The sequence below is a fragment of the Daphnia pulicaria genome, chromosome 6 (genome assembly GCF_021234035.1).
Source record: "Daphnia pulicaria isolate SC F1-1A chromosome 6, SC_F0-13Bv2, whole genome shotgun sequence".
Lineage (NCBI taxonomy): Eukaryota > Metazoa > Arthropoda > Branchiopoda > Diplostraca > Daphniidae > Daphnia > Daphnia pulicaria.
This window is the reverse complement of record NC_060918.1, coordinates 19,347,822-19,363,713: the sequence shown is the minus strand read 5'-3', so window position 1 is coordinate 19,363,713 and position 15,892 is coordinate 19,347,822. Positions and strand designations below refer to the sequence as shown.

Below are 15,892 nucleotides of genomic sequence, written 5' to 3'. Positions count from 1 at the left end.
GTACACCGCCCTCCCCTCTTGAAATCATCTCTGAACACAAAGTAACAGGACGAGCGGTCTGACAAGAATTGCATTTCCCCCTCCCTCCAGCATGTTGATGTAGTACGGACCAAGCAAAACGTGAAATTGCATTGCCAATCAGCATTTCCCCCTTATCCCGACCTGTAGGCCTACAGGGACATCTGTAATCGAACTAACTGTGCGCGTTAATAACAAAAAGTCAAACTTGTTTACTATATTTTTTTTTCTCCGGATAAAAAAATGAGAGAACCACCTATATTATCTTTGTTCTTTGATACATTTCGAAAAAAAATCTTTAAAAATACAAAAAAAAACATCATCCTCCCGCGCTACAATAAAAAAACGTAATACTTATTCATAACACAACATCCTCCGAACACAAAGACAAAAATGATAATGCCATTCACAAACGAATAAACGTCAGTTATTAAAGTTATTAACAAAACCCCGTTGAAACTATGAAACATTATTGGGATTATCGGGAAACTCGAACACGCACAAAGGATCGAATTCTTGCAGATCTTCGATGTCTTCGTTCCATAAAGCTTGACAGCTTGTCCCGTCCTGGTACCGTCTCTAAAATTTCGTAAAATTTGGACGTTCTAGTGTCGCACGAACAATTGTTGTTTTCCCGTTCTAGTGTCGCCGATAAATTATGGACGTTCTAGTGACGCATGAGACGTTCTAGTGTCGTTATGATTTGTTGAAGTTTCCCGGCCCAGTGTCGCTACTAAAATTTAGACGTTCTAGTGAAATGCGGACGTTCTAGTGTCGCGTTCTAGTGTCGGTTTGCAAAAGTTTTTGTAGTGATCCGTCCCAATGTCGCTATGCACTTGTATTAAAGCTCCATGCCATCTATGGGGGGGGGGGGGTAACTAAAACTCGGCGGTCGGGGTGGGGAATGAATAACTTGGTTAGTAATTGTACCGCTAGTTGTGCGTTGATTAAGTTCGTCATAGTCATGACGTAGTTAAAGAAGAGGAGCAGAGGAAACGAAGATGCGGCACCATTGTTAAATATCATCAGTGCCTGGTATGTAACACTTTTTTTTGGCTACAAATTTCATAATTAAAAAATAAGTTAAAGACAAATATTTGTTTAAGTAATTTTATTGAAAAAAAGGACATTCAATTAGCATTAGAAGAGATGCCCAAAAGAAAAAAAAAGGAAGATAATTTTGCTAATTAACCATGAAATTAAAACAATAGATTAGTTGAATAATTCCTATTCTTAATAATTAATATTTTTTTCTTACTTTGTGTTATTAGGTTATTCACGACAGGAGTGCACTCAAACTCTACCTCCACCACCACGGCCTTTTCGAACACGTCCTTTTCCAACACGTCCATTCACAACCCTTCCTAGATTCCCACGGTGACCGCCTATTGAAAAAAAAATAATTAAAAATTACAAAACTTCATTTCTAACCCTATTTTACCTCTACCACCACCAGGAGCAGGGACCCTCCCAACAGCGGGAACTTGGACTTCAGCAGCAGCACCAAGGCCACCTTCAGCACCCTCCTGCAGCAGCAACAATGTCCGGTGCACCAAGGCCACCATCAGCAGCATTAATGGGAATTTCAGGACGGGCACCAAACAGCCTGGTCTCCTGCAGCAGCAACAATGTCCGGTGCACCAAGGCCACCATCAGCAGCATTAATGGGAATTTCAGGGCGTGCACCAACAGCCTGGTCTCCTGCAGCAGCAACATGGTCTGGTGCACCAAGGCCACCATCAGCAGGATTTACAATGTGGGCAGCTGCGCCTTGGGCTTGAGCAGCATTGGCTCCCACAGCAGCACCAAGACCACGAATGCCACCACCAGGATGGGCTCCAGCACGAGCAACAAGGGCTCTACCGCCTCTACCTGAGAGGAAAATAATGTAAGGATTATCAAATGATAAAAGTTTTTACTTTATAGTAACCGTTTTGATGAGGATCATTCAAAACAATTCCAGCTGCAATTGTTAGTAGTGCTTCTCGCTGTGGGCCCCACCCATGGCTGGTAATCACCCCAATCTGCAGCACCAAAAAAGGTAAGAAAATAATTTAAAGTAAATAATTTTTCATTATGTCTATACGTACCCCGTTAAAAGCCCATATATTGTGTACCAAAATACAGTTAAATATGTATGCATGTGACATACTCTTGTTGTACGTGTTCTGAAAGTAGGCCAGACTGTACCTCACGGTGACAAGCTATCTTAGTCACGAAGTTTTCGGCCGTCGAGCTTGCTGCGAAAGCTACCCTGACTCTTACTGCTTGCCTGGAGTCTCCAACCATTGATCGGGCTTTTCTTATCTCAAACTTTGACAGGACCATCTTTCTAAAACGGAATGACGGAAACGTTCACAGAGGTAAAACTTTTGAAAATTTGTGTTTCAAGTTCTAGCAGACGAAATTTTGTCAAAGCCAAAATGGCGATGTTTACAACTATCTTAAGCTTTAAAAAAAGGTTAAAATGGGGTGCGTAGCACAATGACGGATTCCCATAAGTAACACCGTTTAAAAATGAATTGCACTAGTAACTTAGCTCATAAAGACGTGTGCTCGGTAATACATTTTTGCATTATAACAATTTTCCATAAATAAAAATATTTATTAGGACTGCTATTAATTACATATTTGTCATAGATAAAATGTTGCACAAGTAATAAACTGCATAAGTAAAATATATTTTTAAAAATACGTACATAAGTATTTCCACGAGTCAGGGCATCAAGTAATTATTATCACAAGCACTTGGGGTATTAAGTAAATAAGATCAATAATTATGGGTGTAAGTAATTTTTCTCTTAAGTAAATACGGAATTGAATAATAAAATTCATGAGTAATTATTTTCTGTCATCTAAGTAATTAAGGTGGTTAGTAATACTGGCAACAAGTAATTTAGCTAACCAACACAAGTAATTCCCTTTTGCAAGTAATTAAATTCACAAGTAATTAAAGCCATAAGTAATTCAAGTCCTAAGTAATTATGTTCTTAAGCATTTTAATTAAAAAGTTTGTCATATTTAATTGTTTATATTCCGTACAAGAATGAATAATTATGATATTTAGTATTTAGTATTTAGTATTTAGAGAATGATAGTGATGCCGGTGATGCTGCACAAAAGGAAAAACCACATTTATTAATTGCGTACAAACTTTGTTGCGTTTGCAGGTTTAAGAACGCACCTGGAAATTTCATCAACAGTTTCGCGTTGTCTGCTTGTCACTTGTCAGTTTGTTTTTTTCAAAAGTCAGACTCAGACAAGAGTTAATTGCTGGTTAATTGAGGCTCAAAAGTCAAAATAGGCGTTGTTTGTGAAAAATATTTTGTCTTGGGTAACATATTTTCTTTCTTTATTAAGTAAACGTAAGTTAACATTTCTGTAAAAATGTTTGTTTATTTTTCTGTCTAATTACCTCATTCTCATGATGGCAAGAAACATGTACCGATTCCTTCGGGTAAATTACTTATTTACTATTAATTGTGTTTTGTAAATGTAATCAACTTACTTAATGTTGTTATTGATTATAAAGGGAAGTATGTTGTTGGCTACACCAACAAAATGACTGGTGGACCCAGCAAGGAAGATGGTTGCTTTCTTCGAGTATACTATCCTAGTCAAATAAAAGATGTATATGTAAGCGACCTTTTCTCAAATTGCTGCTGAACTTTTTTAGTTAATCTATTTACCTCTTTTCTCCAAAGGAACATTCTTCCCGTTGGGCAAGCTGGCTCCCCCACCAAAAATACGTAGAAGGTTACACCATAGTACTAGGAATGATTCCTTTCTTTGGCAAGAAGCTGATATCCTGGGCCTTTGGTGTGTAGCGAAATGAAGTACCTGTTTTTAACAGAAGGTTAAAGTCAACTAATTGTGATGTATGTGAGCCAGGAAATTCATACATCCCTGTAGTGGTAGATGCTGAGCTATGCAATGAACAAAGATTTCCTGTGTTGTATTTTCTCATGGTCTTACTGCGTGCCGTACTGCCTACTCAACTTTCTGCTCAGACATATCATCACATGGGTTTATAGTGGCAGCTATTGAACACAGGTACTTACTTTAAACAAATTTGTTTTAAATAATGACATTCTCCACTAAATCTTAACTTTTAAAGGGATGGCTCCGCTTGCATGACTTATAGTCTCGAAACGGAACAAAATAGTAAAGGAGGTTTAGTCGAAAGCTGGATCCCGTACAAACTAATGCAATTTGAAAAAGACGATATGCCATTCAGACAAGAACAATTGGAAATTCGTACTCGTGAATGTAGTCAAACTCTAGATTTACTTAAGCTCAACGACGGTGCTGATATCAAACATGTTCTCCAAGCCACGGTGGATCTGGGAATGTTCAAAGTACGCTATTCATCGCCAAAAAGAAATTATGAGGTCACACATTAATGCTTTGGTTATTTGCAGGGAGTGATGGACTTGAGCATGAGTGTGATTGCAGGCCATTCTTTCGGCTCTGCAACGCTGTTACGCACATTGGCCGCTGACAAACGCTTCAAGTAAGCTGATACTACCATATCATTATCGACAGTATTATAATAATCTTTCCTTTTTAAAATTACTCGCAGAATCGGGATGTCCATGGACGCCTGGATGTGGCCGCTCAAAGACGAAATCAAATTGGCTAAAAGTGTCGAACAACCACTGACCACAACACCACAGAATGTCTTCGTACATAATCAACATAATAGCAACACCAATCTACACTGCCGGATTTCAAGAAGAAGGAGCCGTCGCCCGCTCCGGCCCCTGTCGAAGCCAAGAAAGAGCCGGTGATGCATGGCCCGTTTGAGGAACCCGTTTACACAGTGTACACGGTGCGTTATACATACATCTTGTCAGCTTCAGACCTTATTACTAAAATTTTTCTACTTTGTGTAATAACTACAGCTGACTCGAATTCAGCTGAAAAACAACGTAGACATGTGTGCAATTGTCAGTCAAGCTTCATTCCCACTGTATTAATCTTGTTAGCCGACTATAATACATGTTTGCCATCAGCCCATGCCCGATAAAATTGACAGTCACATTATTAATTTGAACACTGACTCAACTTTGAAGCTGTTATTCGCTCCTAAATCTATTTAGCAGCTAGCCTATAGAGCTAAATGAAATATTGCATGTATCGTCCATGGTAGAACCGCGTGTTGTGTAATTCAAAACAATTTTAAAGCTAGAAGCTAGCTTGTCTCACAGCTATACACGCATGACTGCCGAGACTAATTAGTAGGTACGATAATCTTTTCTTAAATTTTGTAATGTCATTCTAGTATACAAATGTGTGCAAGCGTGTCTCTAATTGAAACCCGAGACGACATCAAACTTTGCTTATTGCTTTCCAACAGCGTCAAACTTCGGGTCCAACGATTTGCGTCTGTTCCTAAGATGAGAAATCGATGCGAGGGAAAGATTCATTCTCATTAACATCCGGATAAATTAAATTTCGTGCGATTTACTCATTTTTACTGCTTACAAACGGACACACCTGTAAAAGGAAACGTATTTTCTGTTTCAAAGTTACGCGCATTAAAAAAAATTACCGAAAATTACAAATGTGCCTCTGTAATTATTGACAAGAGATTTAATTAACCAGTTACAGAGGGGCTAGTTGGGCTACGCTCACTTGAAGAATGAACACAATAGAATAGCCAACAGTCTGCTTGAGTAGATTATGTAGAAACCGGTAGATACGTTGTTCGCATTGGTCTGGTGTTTTATACATGGATAGATAATGGATGGCGACCTTTACTCGCCCTTTCCTTTGATTTCCGCCAAAACATGTGTGTTATACGAGCTGCTGATAGATTTTCTGGGTATGCTGGATGTCGAATTCCATTATAAGACCGCGTGAGATGAGATCATGTAATTGCAATAGTAAAGGTTTTTTAGAGAAAACTAGGCTAATAATGGGTGGGGACGTATTGTACACGCCAGTACATGCCCAATCATCAACGATTTGAGCAAACGTCGGTGTACTTCGTCCCAAATGACATTAGCGAATAAACTCGCTAATTAAATTTCATTAGCGAAAGCACTGGCTAATAGATCATAATTTCAAGCCCTCTTTCACCACCATCAAAATTAAAATAGCGAATCATCTCGCTAATACAATTTCTTATTAGCGAGTGCATTCGCTAATTCATTCCCTCTTAGAATATATGATTTACGTCCTCGATATGGCGTCATTCAAGGAAGCGAAATCGGTAATCGAATTGACTTGATGTCTTCAATTATAACTTTTAAGCGAATGGACTTTATTACATGTGTCGTTTGCGTTATAGTTTGAGACAGCCAGATCGTCTCTGATGCAATTCGTCAGCTTCTTTGTGGATCCCGTTTGGCTGTCCATCGACGTGTACTATGGTTACAATGTCACCGAGTTACAATCGCCGATTGTGCTGATGGACTATGACACCAAAATCGAGTTGCTGGAGAAAATATCTGAGCTGAAATATGTCGGTAGCATTTCCGATAAATTTGGCGAAGCTCTAGAAAGAGCTCAAACGGTAAAAATACTTTATAATTTACGGGTTTGCAAATAATTAAGCTTCTTTTATGACGTAACAGCAGAGCCTATAGCGGGCAGGACGTCATTATTTTAACGGCAGTTCAAACATTTTCGAGTCTGAGTACTTGGGTCAAGTCGTACCAAGAAAACAAAGTCAACGCCCATCTCGTTCATTTTGGATTGTCGACGACCAAGGTGGATATCGCCCAGCTGACTCGTTACGGCAGTTCGAATTTCGTGCCGAATGTCATCAACAACCGCGCAATGAGCGCCTACTCATGGCCATTGGGCGGTCAATACCCTTCAGTCCGTTTATGAGAAAACGAGAACTCACCGAGCTAAAGTAAATTCAAATCAAATTTTAATTCTCTTATGAATCACGAAACTCATTTTTGTTATTGATTTGATTAGATTTTTGAGCAGTCCATTATTCAGAATTCGTCCTCCGACGTCAACAAGACGGGTACTTTTTACCTGGACAGCCCAGCGTCCAGGTTGCTGGTTTCCCTCTACTACCGACGACGAAAACGAAGCCATCAACGTCAGATCGTTCACCCTCACTCAACCGAACGGACTGCGAAACGACACAACTGACTTAGCCATTATTTAAAAAGATTTCCTTACATTTACCTTGGAATGTGCGCTTGAACCACTTCCTCAGGTAAATTCGAATTTGAATTTCGAAAACTCTGAAATTCGCAGTGAAAACATGCCATTTTTTATTCATTAAATTTTTATTTTCTTTGCAGGGTCTTTGGCGATTTGAAATCATTTTTCAAAGAAGTTCCAGTCTGACGGATAAACGACTGGGCATCTGGGCTGAGTCTGCCAATTCGTCTCAAATCCAGCTGAAGACCTGGAACAGCGCCCTGGATAACCAACAGCCGTTAGATTTCACTAAAGCGCCGGTCGGCCTCTACGCCCAGCTGACGCAGAACAACAAGCCGATTCGAGGAGCCAATGTCACGGCCTTCGTCTACGTCAGCGACAGTGGTGGATCGACTTCCAGTTTGCTGGCCGAAATCCCTTTGATGGACGAAGGCATTTCAGGTATAACCCCAAAAAATTCAGCAGGTGAATTGTTAAATAATTTATACCCATAATTATTAGATGTGACTTCCGGTGACGGAATCTATTCCGGTTTCATGATCAAGCCGTCAAATTCGTCTTTCTCCTATTCCGTCTACTACCGGGCGTACGGCGTCAACAGCCTGGCCGAAGTCGACAATGGTATAACCTTACCCAATTAATAACTATTCAAACTGAAAACTTAATTTCAAACTTGTCTTCGTGTAGGAGTGTACAGCCGACAACCGACGACCGGAAGCGTTATCCTGATGTCGGATCCTGTTCCGGCCGCCATCCAATTCAACCGTTTCGAATACAGACCGACACCAATGGGGACGCATTCGACTGGACCTTGACTCTTATACGAACGTCCCAAATTCACACAGCGTCATAAATCGATCCACCAGCTAAAATGTGAACTTGGTCACGCGGATTGAACGAGACGGAACGTAGTTGACTCATGCTGCGTAAAATTATTTCTGGTTGCACAGCTCTTTCTATTCAATATTCATGGAAGGAATTGTTACTTGCAAAGTTATACTGCTGAATAAAGAGACATATCATTCTCATATCGGCAAATGTCAATACCAATATTCATCATTTCAACATTTGATGTAAGAATCATTTTCTTTGTGGTCAAACAGATTTTTCCAAAAAGGATCTGAATAAGCAGCGGCTTCTTGCGGGTTGACATCGCGAGGCCATCCACCTTCCTTGTGGAAAACTCCGTGGGCCTCGGTCGTAGCACAATCCGTATTGATCTAAATTTTCCAATACGTTTTGTATTAGCTATAATGCTATTGACAAATTTAAATTCAATACTGCTGACTTACATTAAGTGCTGAAACATCACAAGCTTGGCATTGGACTCCGATTTCTTTACTCCTGGCTATGGTAAACAAAGATGTCAATTGCGGATCCGGGAAAATGTCGACAAATTGTGGCGGGTTGAAAACAGCGTCGGAGAAGTTACATTTTCTCCTGCTCAGTACTTTAACATGTCGACGTACAGCACAGGTAAGATCTATCTTTGGAGGAGTGTCATATTGATCGATCTTCGTCGATCAGTAGTTCGGGACTGACAATGTAACTGGCTCCACCTTTGCAATATGAGCAATTCCTGCGGACAAACAAGTACATGTCCTTGTTAGTCGCGCAGCGCAATTTCGCGTTATTCGAAAAATACAAAAAGGAAATACATTTTCTTGAGCGATTCGCGAAAAGTGCCATTTTCGTCTGCCACATGCAAGAAAAGTTTGAGGCAATGACGAATTAATCAGCACAACGCCCTTGTTGTCTATACTCAATGTCTACTACACTTTTATTGACCAACTTAGTTCTTTTTTTGAATTTGATATGGATTGAAGAAACGAAATAGATTTTCGCCGAAGGTGACATCAGAGTTGAATCGATCAATCGGTCTAGACTTTGTCTTTGTCACAAAATCTTGGCTGATACCTGATATGTTCCAATTTGATATTGTTGGATTTTCTAAAACGGTTGGGAACTATAAATATTTGCTATGTGCAGATTGTGAAATCGGTCCAATAGGGTGGCACTGTATAGACAGCCAAGAAAGCTGTGTGGCTGATCAACGTGTAAAACACATGGAATAATGAATACAAAACCAGTTTATTTAATTACATTTTTCACATTCATAAAATTTGAAATATGGGAATGCTCTTTAACAGAAGAGGAACACAACAGGTACAATTTTCAATATTATGAAATTTTCTGTTTTTCTTAATTATTGGGTATGACAAGCATTTATACATGACAAATGGAACTTCAAAATATCTCTATATTCGGTCTGACATAGTTATAAATAAATGAGAATGTTGCAACGCTTACGCTAAGTGCAACAACCTTCGCAGTTTGGGATCTTAAATTTCTGAATCCAAAGGAGTCCAACGTTGAATAGCCGCTTTTGTATGTTTCCCTTGTAAAGCAGCCGTTCTCTGTTCCATTCTCCTTTTCCTCTCTTCGTCCTCTTCCTTTATCTTACGAATACTACAACAAGATGAAACATTAATGTCATTCAGGAAATATCAGCAGAAACTTAAATGCTTAGGATACTTTTCAGCGTGCATCTCTCGGACAACTGTTTCCATTACATCTGGTGGATAGGTTCGCATCAACTTTTCTGTTTCAGTAATAAGACTATCAAATGGTAGATTATCAGGGACCTAAGATAAAACTGTAAGAACATTAATCGAAAAAGAGCTTATTAAAAAAAATAGTACGTTGGAGAGCATTTGATGTAGAAGCGGCATCTCGCACGGTGTCAAGAAAATATCACTTGCTCTATGTAACACGACGACATTAGATAGATACATAGAGGTCCATGGATGTGAGAACATAAATACATCAAACAATCTTACGACAGTTTCCTAATCGTTGAGAACATGGCCAAACCAAGTAATCGCCCACGGAAGGCAGAAAATTGTCCCTAGCTCCGACCTAGAATTATAACAGGTTATTCAAATTTTAAAGATAATCTTTCTCTTTTTTTTAGGGGGGGGGGGGGAGAGGGGGTTTCAAATACCTCATCAAATAATTGTACAAATCATGATTTTCATTTTTGACTAGTGCATACACTAAGTTAAGAATTTCCATTGTAGATCGGCTCCATATCTGGGCCCATAAACAGTTGGAAATGTGATTGGGAAAGTCTGCATAACACACTGTAACTTTTCTCTTCTCCTAAAACAAGTAACAGTGTGATAGCAATATCGTGAAAACCCTGTGCATGGAAGCATAATAATTGTAAGAGGATCATCTTTGTAATTTAATTTTGCTATAACCTGATGGTAATGGAGACCTTCATTTGCTATCAGAAGTCTAATTATCAGCTCTGTGACTTTTACTTGGAGGTCTGCTTGAATATTTTCATTAATACCTAGGCGGATAACAAAATTTTAAGAATAGAAAATATACATCAAAGAAATATTATTGCTACCTGGAGGGAAGCATTTTAAAATTCGTTGACATCCAATACCACCTGGTTGTAGTACTGATGATGCTTTATCTCTTCTGATGAAACTCCTGTTTCCTTTAACTGGTGTAACAATTTGATTCTTAACAAATAGACAGAATAAACAAACATTTTTACACAAATGTTAACTTACGTTTACTTATAAAGAAAGAAAATATGTTACCCAAGACAAAATATTTTTCACAAACAACGCATATTTTGACTTTTGAGCCTCAATTAACCAGCAATTAACTCTTGTCTGACTTTTAGAAAAAAACTAACTGAGTTGACAAGTGACAAGCAGACAACTCGAAACTGTTGATGTAATTTCCAGGCGCGTTCTTAAAACCTGCAAACGCGTAAAAGTTTGTACGCAACCTGAACCTCATGAACCTACGCAATAACGCAATCAATAAATGACGTTTTACTTTAATTCTCTAAATACAAAATAATAAAAGTGTTTACACCGTATAAATACATAAGAGAATAATTACTTAAGAAAATAGTTACTTGTGAGAATAATTACTTAAGAAAATAATTTCTTAAGAGAACAATTACTTAAGAATATAATTACTTAAGTCGTTGCTAGTGACTTACGAACAATTGTACTTATAGAACCTATTATTTGTGAACATAATTTTAATTACTGGTGACCATAATTACTAGCAAGTATTTGACTAAATACACGTTGCATGCATTACTTAATGCCCGAATTATTAAAAATTTTAAATACAACAGTCCATAATTACTTAAGAACAAAAATACTTGTGTCCTTAATTTCAATAAAGCAAAATTTCGTTAGTGCTTGATACCATATTTACTAGTGAAAATAATTACTTGTATCCGGATCCCGAATAGAAGTATTATCAATTAGAAATTAGAAATTTAGTTACATTCTTTTAACCTGCATATATGTTCATAGAACGAAACGCAGTATAGGGAGAATTGGAAGAATATTCTAAGTATCCGGCGTTAGCCATCAACAATTCCAACACTTGTAATGGATATGAACATTCGTCAGGTCTGGATAGGTAAGGTTGTGCTCAATTAATTTTTCTATCGTTATTTTTTAGTCCAAGAAGCAGAATTGTCAAACATTTAAACAGGATCATCCCTCTTCCGATAGTGTTCTCTCCCCATTCTGCCCCTTCAACAATGAAAACTAAGGTGTAAACATATTTTAGAATTATTTTCAGGCCAACTCATGGTGGAACAAGAATTGTTTATAAAATTTTAATGAAATTAATCTGAAATTAGCTCAGAGACAATATTGATTGATATCTTCATAGCCTACTCGTTTAACATAGGCTACTGCCTGCTATTTGAATTCATTATCGATCTTTTCGTGATATGCCGACAGGTTGCATTGTCGACAGCTGAAATGAAACCAGATGAAAAGAATTAAGATTCGGAAACTTAACAAGGGTTGACAAAATTCAGTCAAACGAAGCTGCTTGAAGCTTCTTCCAATGGTCTACTTGTGTTCGGTGCCTGCCTTGCGACGTTCTGTGTTTGTCAAGACTCAAGAGATTCCTCAAATTTCCCTCTACCCACGTTAAAAAATCGCCCACGCTTCCACCACTTGTGTTTCGTCCGGGCACACTTCCGTAGGTGAATCCAGAAACAACCTCGCGCTTTACGGTGGATATTATCTCCTTGCCGCTAGATGGAATGCCGAGCTAAATGGTGTACCGCGTCAACGAGTTGCCGCTGGCTTTCTACGATCACATTTATGATTTTGGTCAGCTCTGCAACAAAGCCGAAGACACCCACATTGATGAATCTGTCAACACGGATTGCCGAAATCGAAATTCCATGCGGATTGCGTGAAATGGTTCGTTTCCATCATTAAAAGAAGTCACCGAGTAGCCAGAGCGTTGAGTATTGATCGTCTCGTATCGACCGTCTCGAACATTCAGGATTCTATTGAGTTGTATTCTGTTTGGTTAGCTGTTCTGGATGTGGTCAAGAGACGAAAGCTGATCTACGGTTATCACGAAGAATCCTTTGCTTCATTGGCTCTCCATTTGCAGGATGGAGGAATCAGTCAAGATGGACTTAGGAAAAGCAGACGAAGAGGGTCCAAATTTTGCGAATATCATCTGGGAGACGCCGGCCATGATCAAATTGGAACGCCAGAATTCCAGTATAGGATTTTTGCTTGCACTACCGCAACAACTTTGTTTTGGAAAGCATTGACGCTCTCCGTAATATCAAACCAAATCGAATAGTCATCATGACCAAAACGCTTCGCCATTTGGAGATTACCCTGTTCGACTCATTCACCAGCCGGCTGTTTGACGTCCAAAGTGAACTTGAATTCATCCGGCTGCTGGATTCTATCGACGATGAAGATTTAGCTGATCCCAACTTCTGTCTCATTGTCCAGTACGACGCGATGAATGGTCCGATCAAGCAATTTCAACTGGCAAAGTTGGAAGTGGACCAACGTTTCGGAAAAATCAAATGCCGTGTCACTTTCGTCGTTCACCTCGATCCACGCCCAATTAATATGCACTGGGTCTTTCCCTTTGGTGATGGTTGGGATTATTGCTTCGTTGACGAGGTCCTTCATAGTGGCTCAGCCAAATACCACTAAGAGAGCTCATCCGATCACCTGGTGACCAAATGTTATCGAAGTTTATCGATAATTTTCCAAACGAATCGTTCATGTCACTTTTGCTAGAAATGCTCGGTAACGTTTTGCAAACACGCCTTTCCAGCTTACGTTCTTGGGGCAATTCTACAGTGAAATGCGGACGGCATTAGGACTACCAGGCAATGAACTCTTGCTCAAATTGCTGAAAGGTATTCACAGACCTAGTATTTTTATAAATAAAGAAACATTTCGATTTTTAATTCTTTTTATCGACAGAGTGTCTAATATCCCAAGTAAAAGAGAGCAGAATCACCTGGAACGTTGTCGATGCCTTCAGTGACCCCAATTTTGATTCGTCTTATTCATTGACTATTATGGGTTTCCCGTTCCCTGATTTATTGCTTGATGACGAAAATGGAATGCGGAAGCTGAAAGCTTTGCAATACCTTGGCAAAGCTATGCGTTTCGTCGCCCCTTTTCGCACCGTTTTCCTTGGCGAGATCACTCTTGAAGAAGCCAATCGTATGTCCATCGCCCAGGGATTGGAAAAGATCACAGAAATCTTGCAGAAAACGATCCTTCTGGATCGAGGGCATCCGGTTTCCTCCCGGGACTACGTAATGCATCTCTTTGACGGCTTCAACATGTGTGGGATCGATTCAGTCAGTTGGATAACGCGGAGAAGAAAACTTTCTTGCATTATTTCGAGTGCCAACAAGTCAATGTGCAATATCCGACCCAAAACCGTGCTGGATCCGACAGCTTCTCCTACTCTCATTTTGGCCGGCAGTGAATTGCCTGAGACTACTTTCACTTGCCAATTATTGAATCACGCTGTGGAAGCGGCATCGTCAATCGCCCTCATCAGTTTCATCCAGCCTCTTTGCCGGGCACGATCAGGTCGCGTCCGCATCTCTTGCAGCAGTACAGCAGCTTTGTTCGAATTTAACGATTCTTTGTCGGTCTTTGTACGCTCACGTTTCCACTGAAGAAGTCGATCTTTTTTTTTTCTTGATCACGTCATCGATCACAGCACTACTCTCCCTCTAGCAGAATCCTTGGCCATGACTGCTGTTTTAGGATCGGCTGGCAACACAATCGTAGAAGACCTTTCGTTTGAAACGATCTCTGAATTTATTTTCAAAGACATGGATCCTGGAGAAGCCTCTCTAGCTTGGCAACCGTCTTCTATTCCTACTCAATTGCAGAAACTCATCCTGGCAGATTCGGTATGATTTGTTTTATCGTTTTCCGTGCTTGTGTCTTACGTTAAATTATCTTAAATTGTAAAATTACAGGAGAAAAATCGAAGCTTAGCTGAGATTATATTGATCCTCATTTCGACAATCACACATCTCCATTCTAATGCTGAGCCCCTTATAATAACCAAGGTAAATAGCCGCATTTTTTACTGCTGATGCAGCAACTAACTAAACACTAAACCAATTCCCAAATCTTGAATGACTAGGCCTACTTTTTTTGCCATAGGTGCAAAAGTATTACATACCGGACGTATTGGACGAATTAATAATTGTGGGACCCAGAAATCCTAAACCAACGTCACATGTCGAACGCCACACTAGGAGTTCTCAATCTTCATTTGAGACTGGAATAAGTTCGTCACGTATTTGGTTTGCTCAAAGCCATCATGTCACGTATGAAAGGTGACAATATGTTTGGTGGCCGAATCCCCGAGTGCTGGACAACGATGCTGCCCGAACATTTGGCTCAGCTTACGAGCCAAAAGTTGCGTGTTGATACCCAACCAGGTGGAGTTCTGGAGACTTTTTTGCAAATGGTCAACATTGTTTCCGCCTGCCAGCCCGTTCCTGTCAATCTTTCGCCCGACAAATCGAAAGTCCAGAATGGGACGGAATTCCTGTTGAGCTAAAGATGGAACATCTAGGTCGTGTGCTTCTGATTGCAGAATCCCTTGATAAAACAGTTTCTCTTCTTAATTATTGCACTCCCTGTTCACTTTCTTCTCGTTTGTTTTTATGTTAAAAAATTCATAATTATTGTCCATTAATCAAGTCATCGCAATTCCTTGTTTCAAGTCATGACCTTTTGAGTTGTTATAGCTATCTTAATAGTTGATGCGTTTTACAGTCATTCATCAATGTAATCTGTTTCAAAATCAATAAAAATCTGCTTTTTTGGAATTAATTTGTTGAAAGTCTTTTTTCTGATCTGATGTTTCTGACGCAAAGAACTATTTTATTAACACCATTGCGTATTTCAACTCAGTCGTAATTATTCAGTTTTTCACGTGCGTAACTCCTGCTTTTCCCTTGCACGGAGTTCTTTTTTGTTGTGTCCGTTGGCAATGCCTTTTTTTCTCCATCTCAAACATTGTAAACACACTTGTAAACACACAATTAATTTGATTGCATCAAAGGGCCACATAAAGGGAGAAAACGAATGGAAATATTTTTCTTTGATTTTTGAGTGTCTTTACATGTTCACGTTTCATTTTGTTTTCTTTTACGTCAGATTAGGCGCCGGTCTACACGACCCTCTTATACGATTCTTCAATCTCGAACGTCATCATATTTTTTTCCCCAGTCGTCGTACGTCGATCATAAGCACTTGTTTCATTTGAATGGATCGAGAGACTCTCTTCTTTTCGAGGAGGACCAGCTAGGCCCCGAGCATTTTTGTATCAATAGCAATTCCTCGTCGGTGTTTCTCGTCTCGTTCGTGAGAGCGGC

The 15,892-nt window shown here is 39.5% G+C and overlaps 1 protein-coding gene, 1 long non-coding RNA gene and 2 pseudogenes across 4 annotated transcripts; 1 reads left to right on the top strand and 3 right to left on the bottom strand.

Annotated features, from left to right (window-relative positions):
• Positions 1-1,282: 1,282 nt before the first annotated feature.
• On the bottom strand, positions 1,283-2,976 carry LOC124342251. Of its 3 annotated transcripts, none has more exons than XR_006918725.1 (4): positions 2,109-2,976; positions 1,949-2,042; positions 1,460-1,890; positions 1,283-1,403 (listed from the first exon to the last, which is right to left on the bottom strand). XR_006918725.1 is itself a non-coding variant. In XM_046795222.1 (3 exons), the coding sequence occupies exons 1-3, from the start codon at positions 2,166-2,168 to the stop codon at positions 1,604-1,606; spliced, it is 441 nt and encodes a 146-aa protein (XP_046651178.1). In that variant the 5' UTR covers positions 2,169-2,976; the 3' UTR covers positions 1,283-1,603. The 3 variants fall into 3 exon arrangements, 1 of the variants encoding a protein (XP_046651178.1); XR_006918726.1 differs by having other exon boundaries at positions 1,466-1,890; XM_046795222.1 differs by having other exon boundaries at positions 1,283-1,890.
• A 123-nt stretch (positions 2,977-3,099) lies between these two features.
• On the bottom strand, positions 3,100-3,852 carry LOC124342253. Its single transcript, XR_006918728.1, has 3 exons — positions 3,708-3,852; positions 3,527-3,631; positions 3,100-3,232 (listed from the first exon to the last, which is right to left on the bottom strand). It is a non-coding gene; the product is annotated as an uncharacterized LOC124342253 (long non-coding RNA).
• Positions 3,850-5,032, top strand: LOC124342165 (annotated as a pseudogene).
• Positions 5,033-9,221: 4,189 nt separating this feature from the next.
• Positions 9,222-11,492, bottom strand: LOC124342164 (annotated as a pseudogene).
• Positions 11,493-15,892: the final 4,400 nt, after the last annotated feature.

What these genes read in the sequence shown, in the direction of transcription:
- LOC124342251 (XM_046795222.1), bottom strand. Translation starts at nt 2,168, where the DNA reads ATGTCACATGCATACATATTTAACTGTATTTTGGTACACAATATATGG. An exon ending in ATATATGGGCTTTTAACGGG is followed by an intron (nt 2,043 to 2,108) that starts GTACGTATAGAC and finishes TTGGTGCTGCAG; the next exon opens with ATTGGGGTGATTACCAGCCA. An exon ending in GAATGATCCTCATCAAAACG is followed by an intron (nt 1,891 to 1,948) that starts GTTACTATAAAG and finishes TTTTCCTCTCAG; the next exon opens with GTAGAGGCGGTAGAGCCCTT.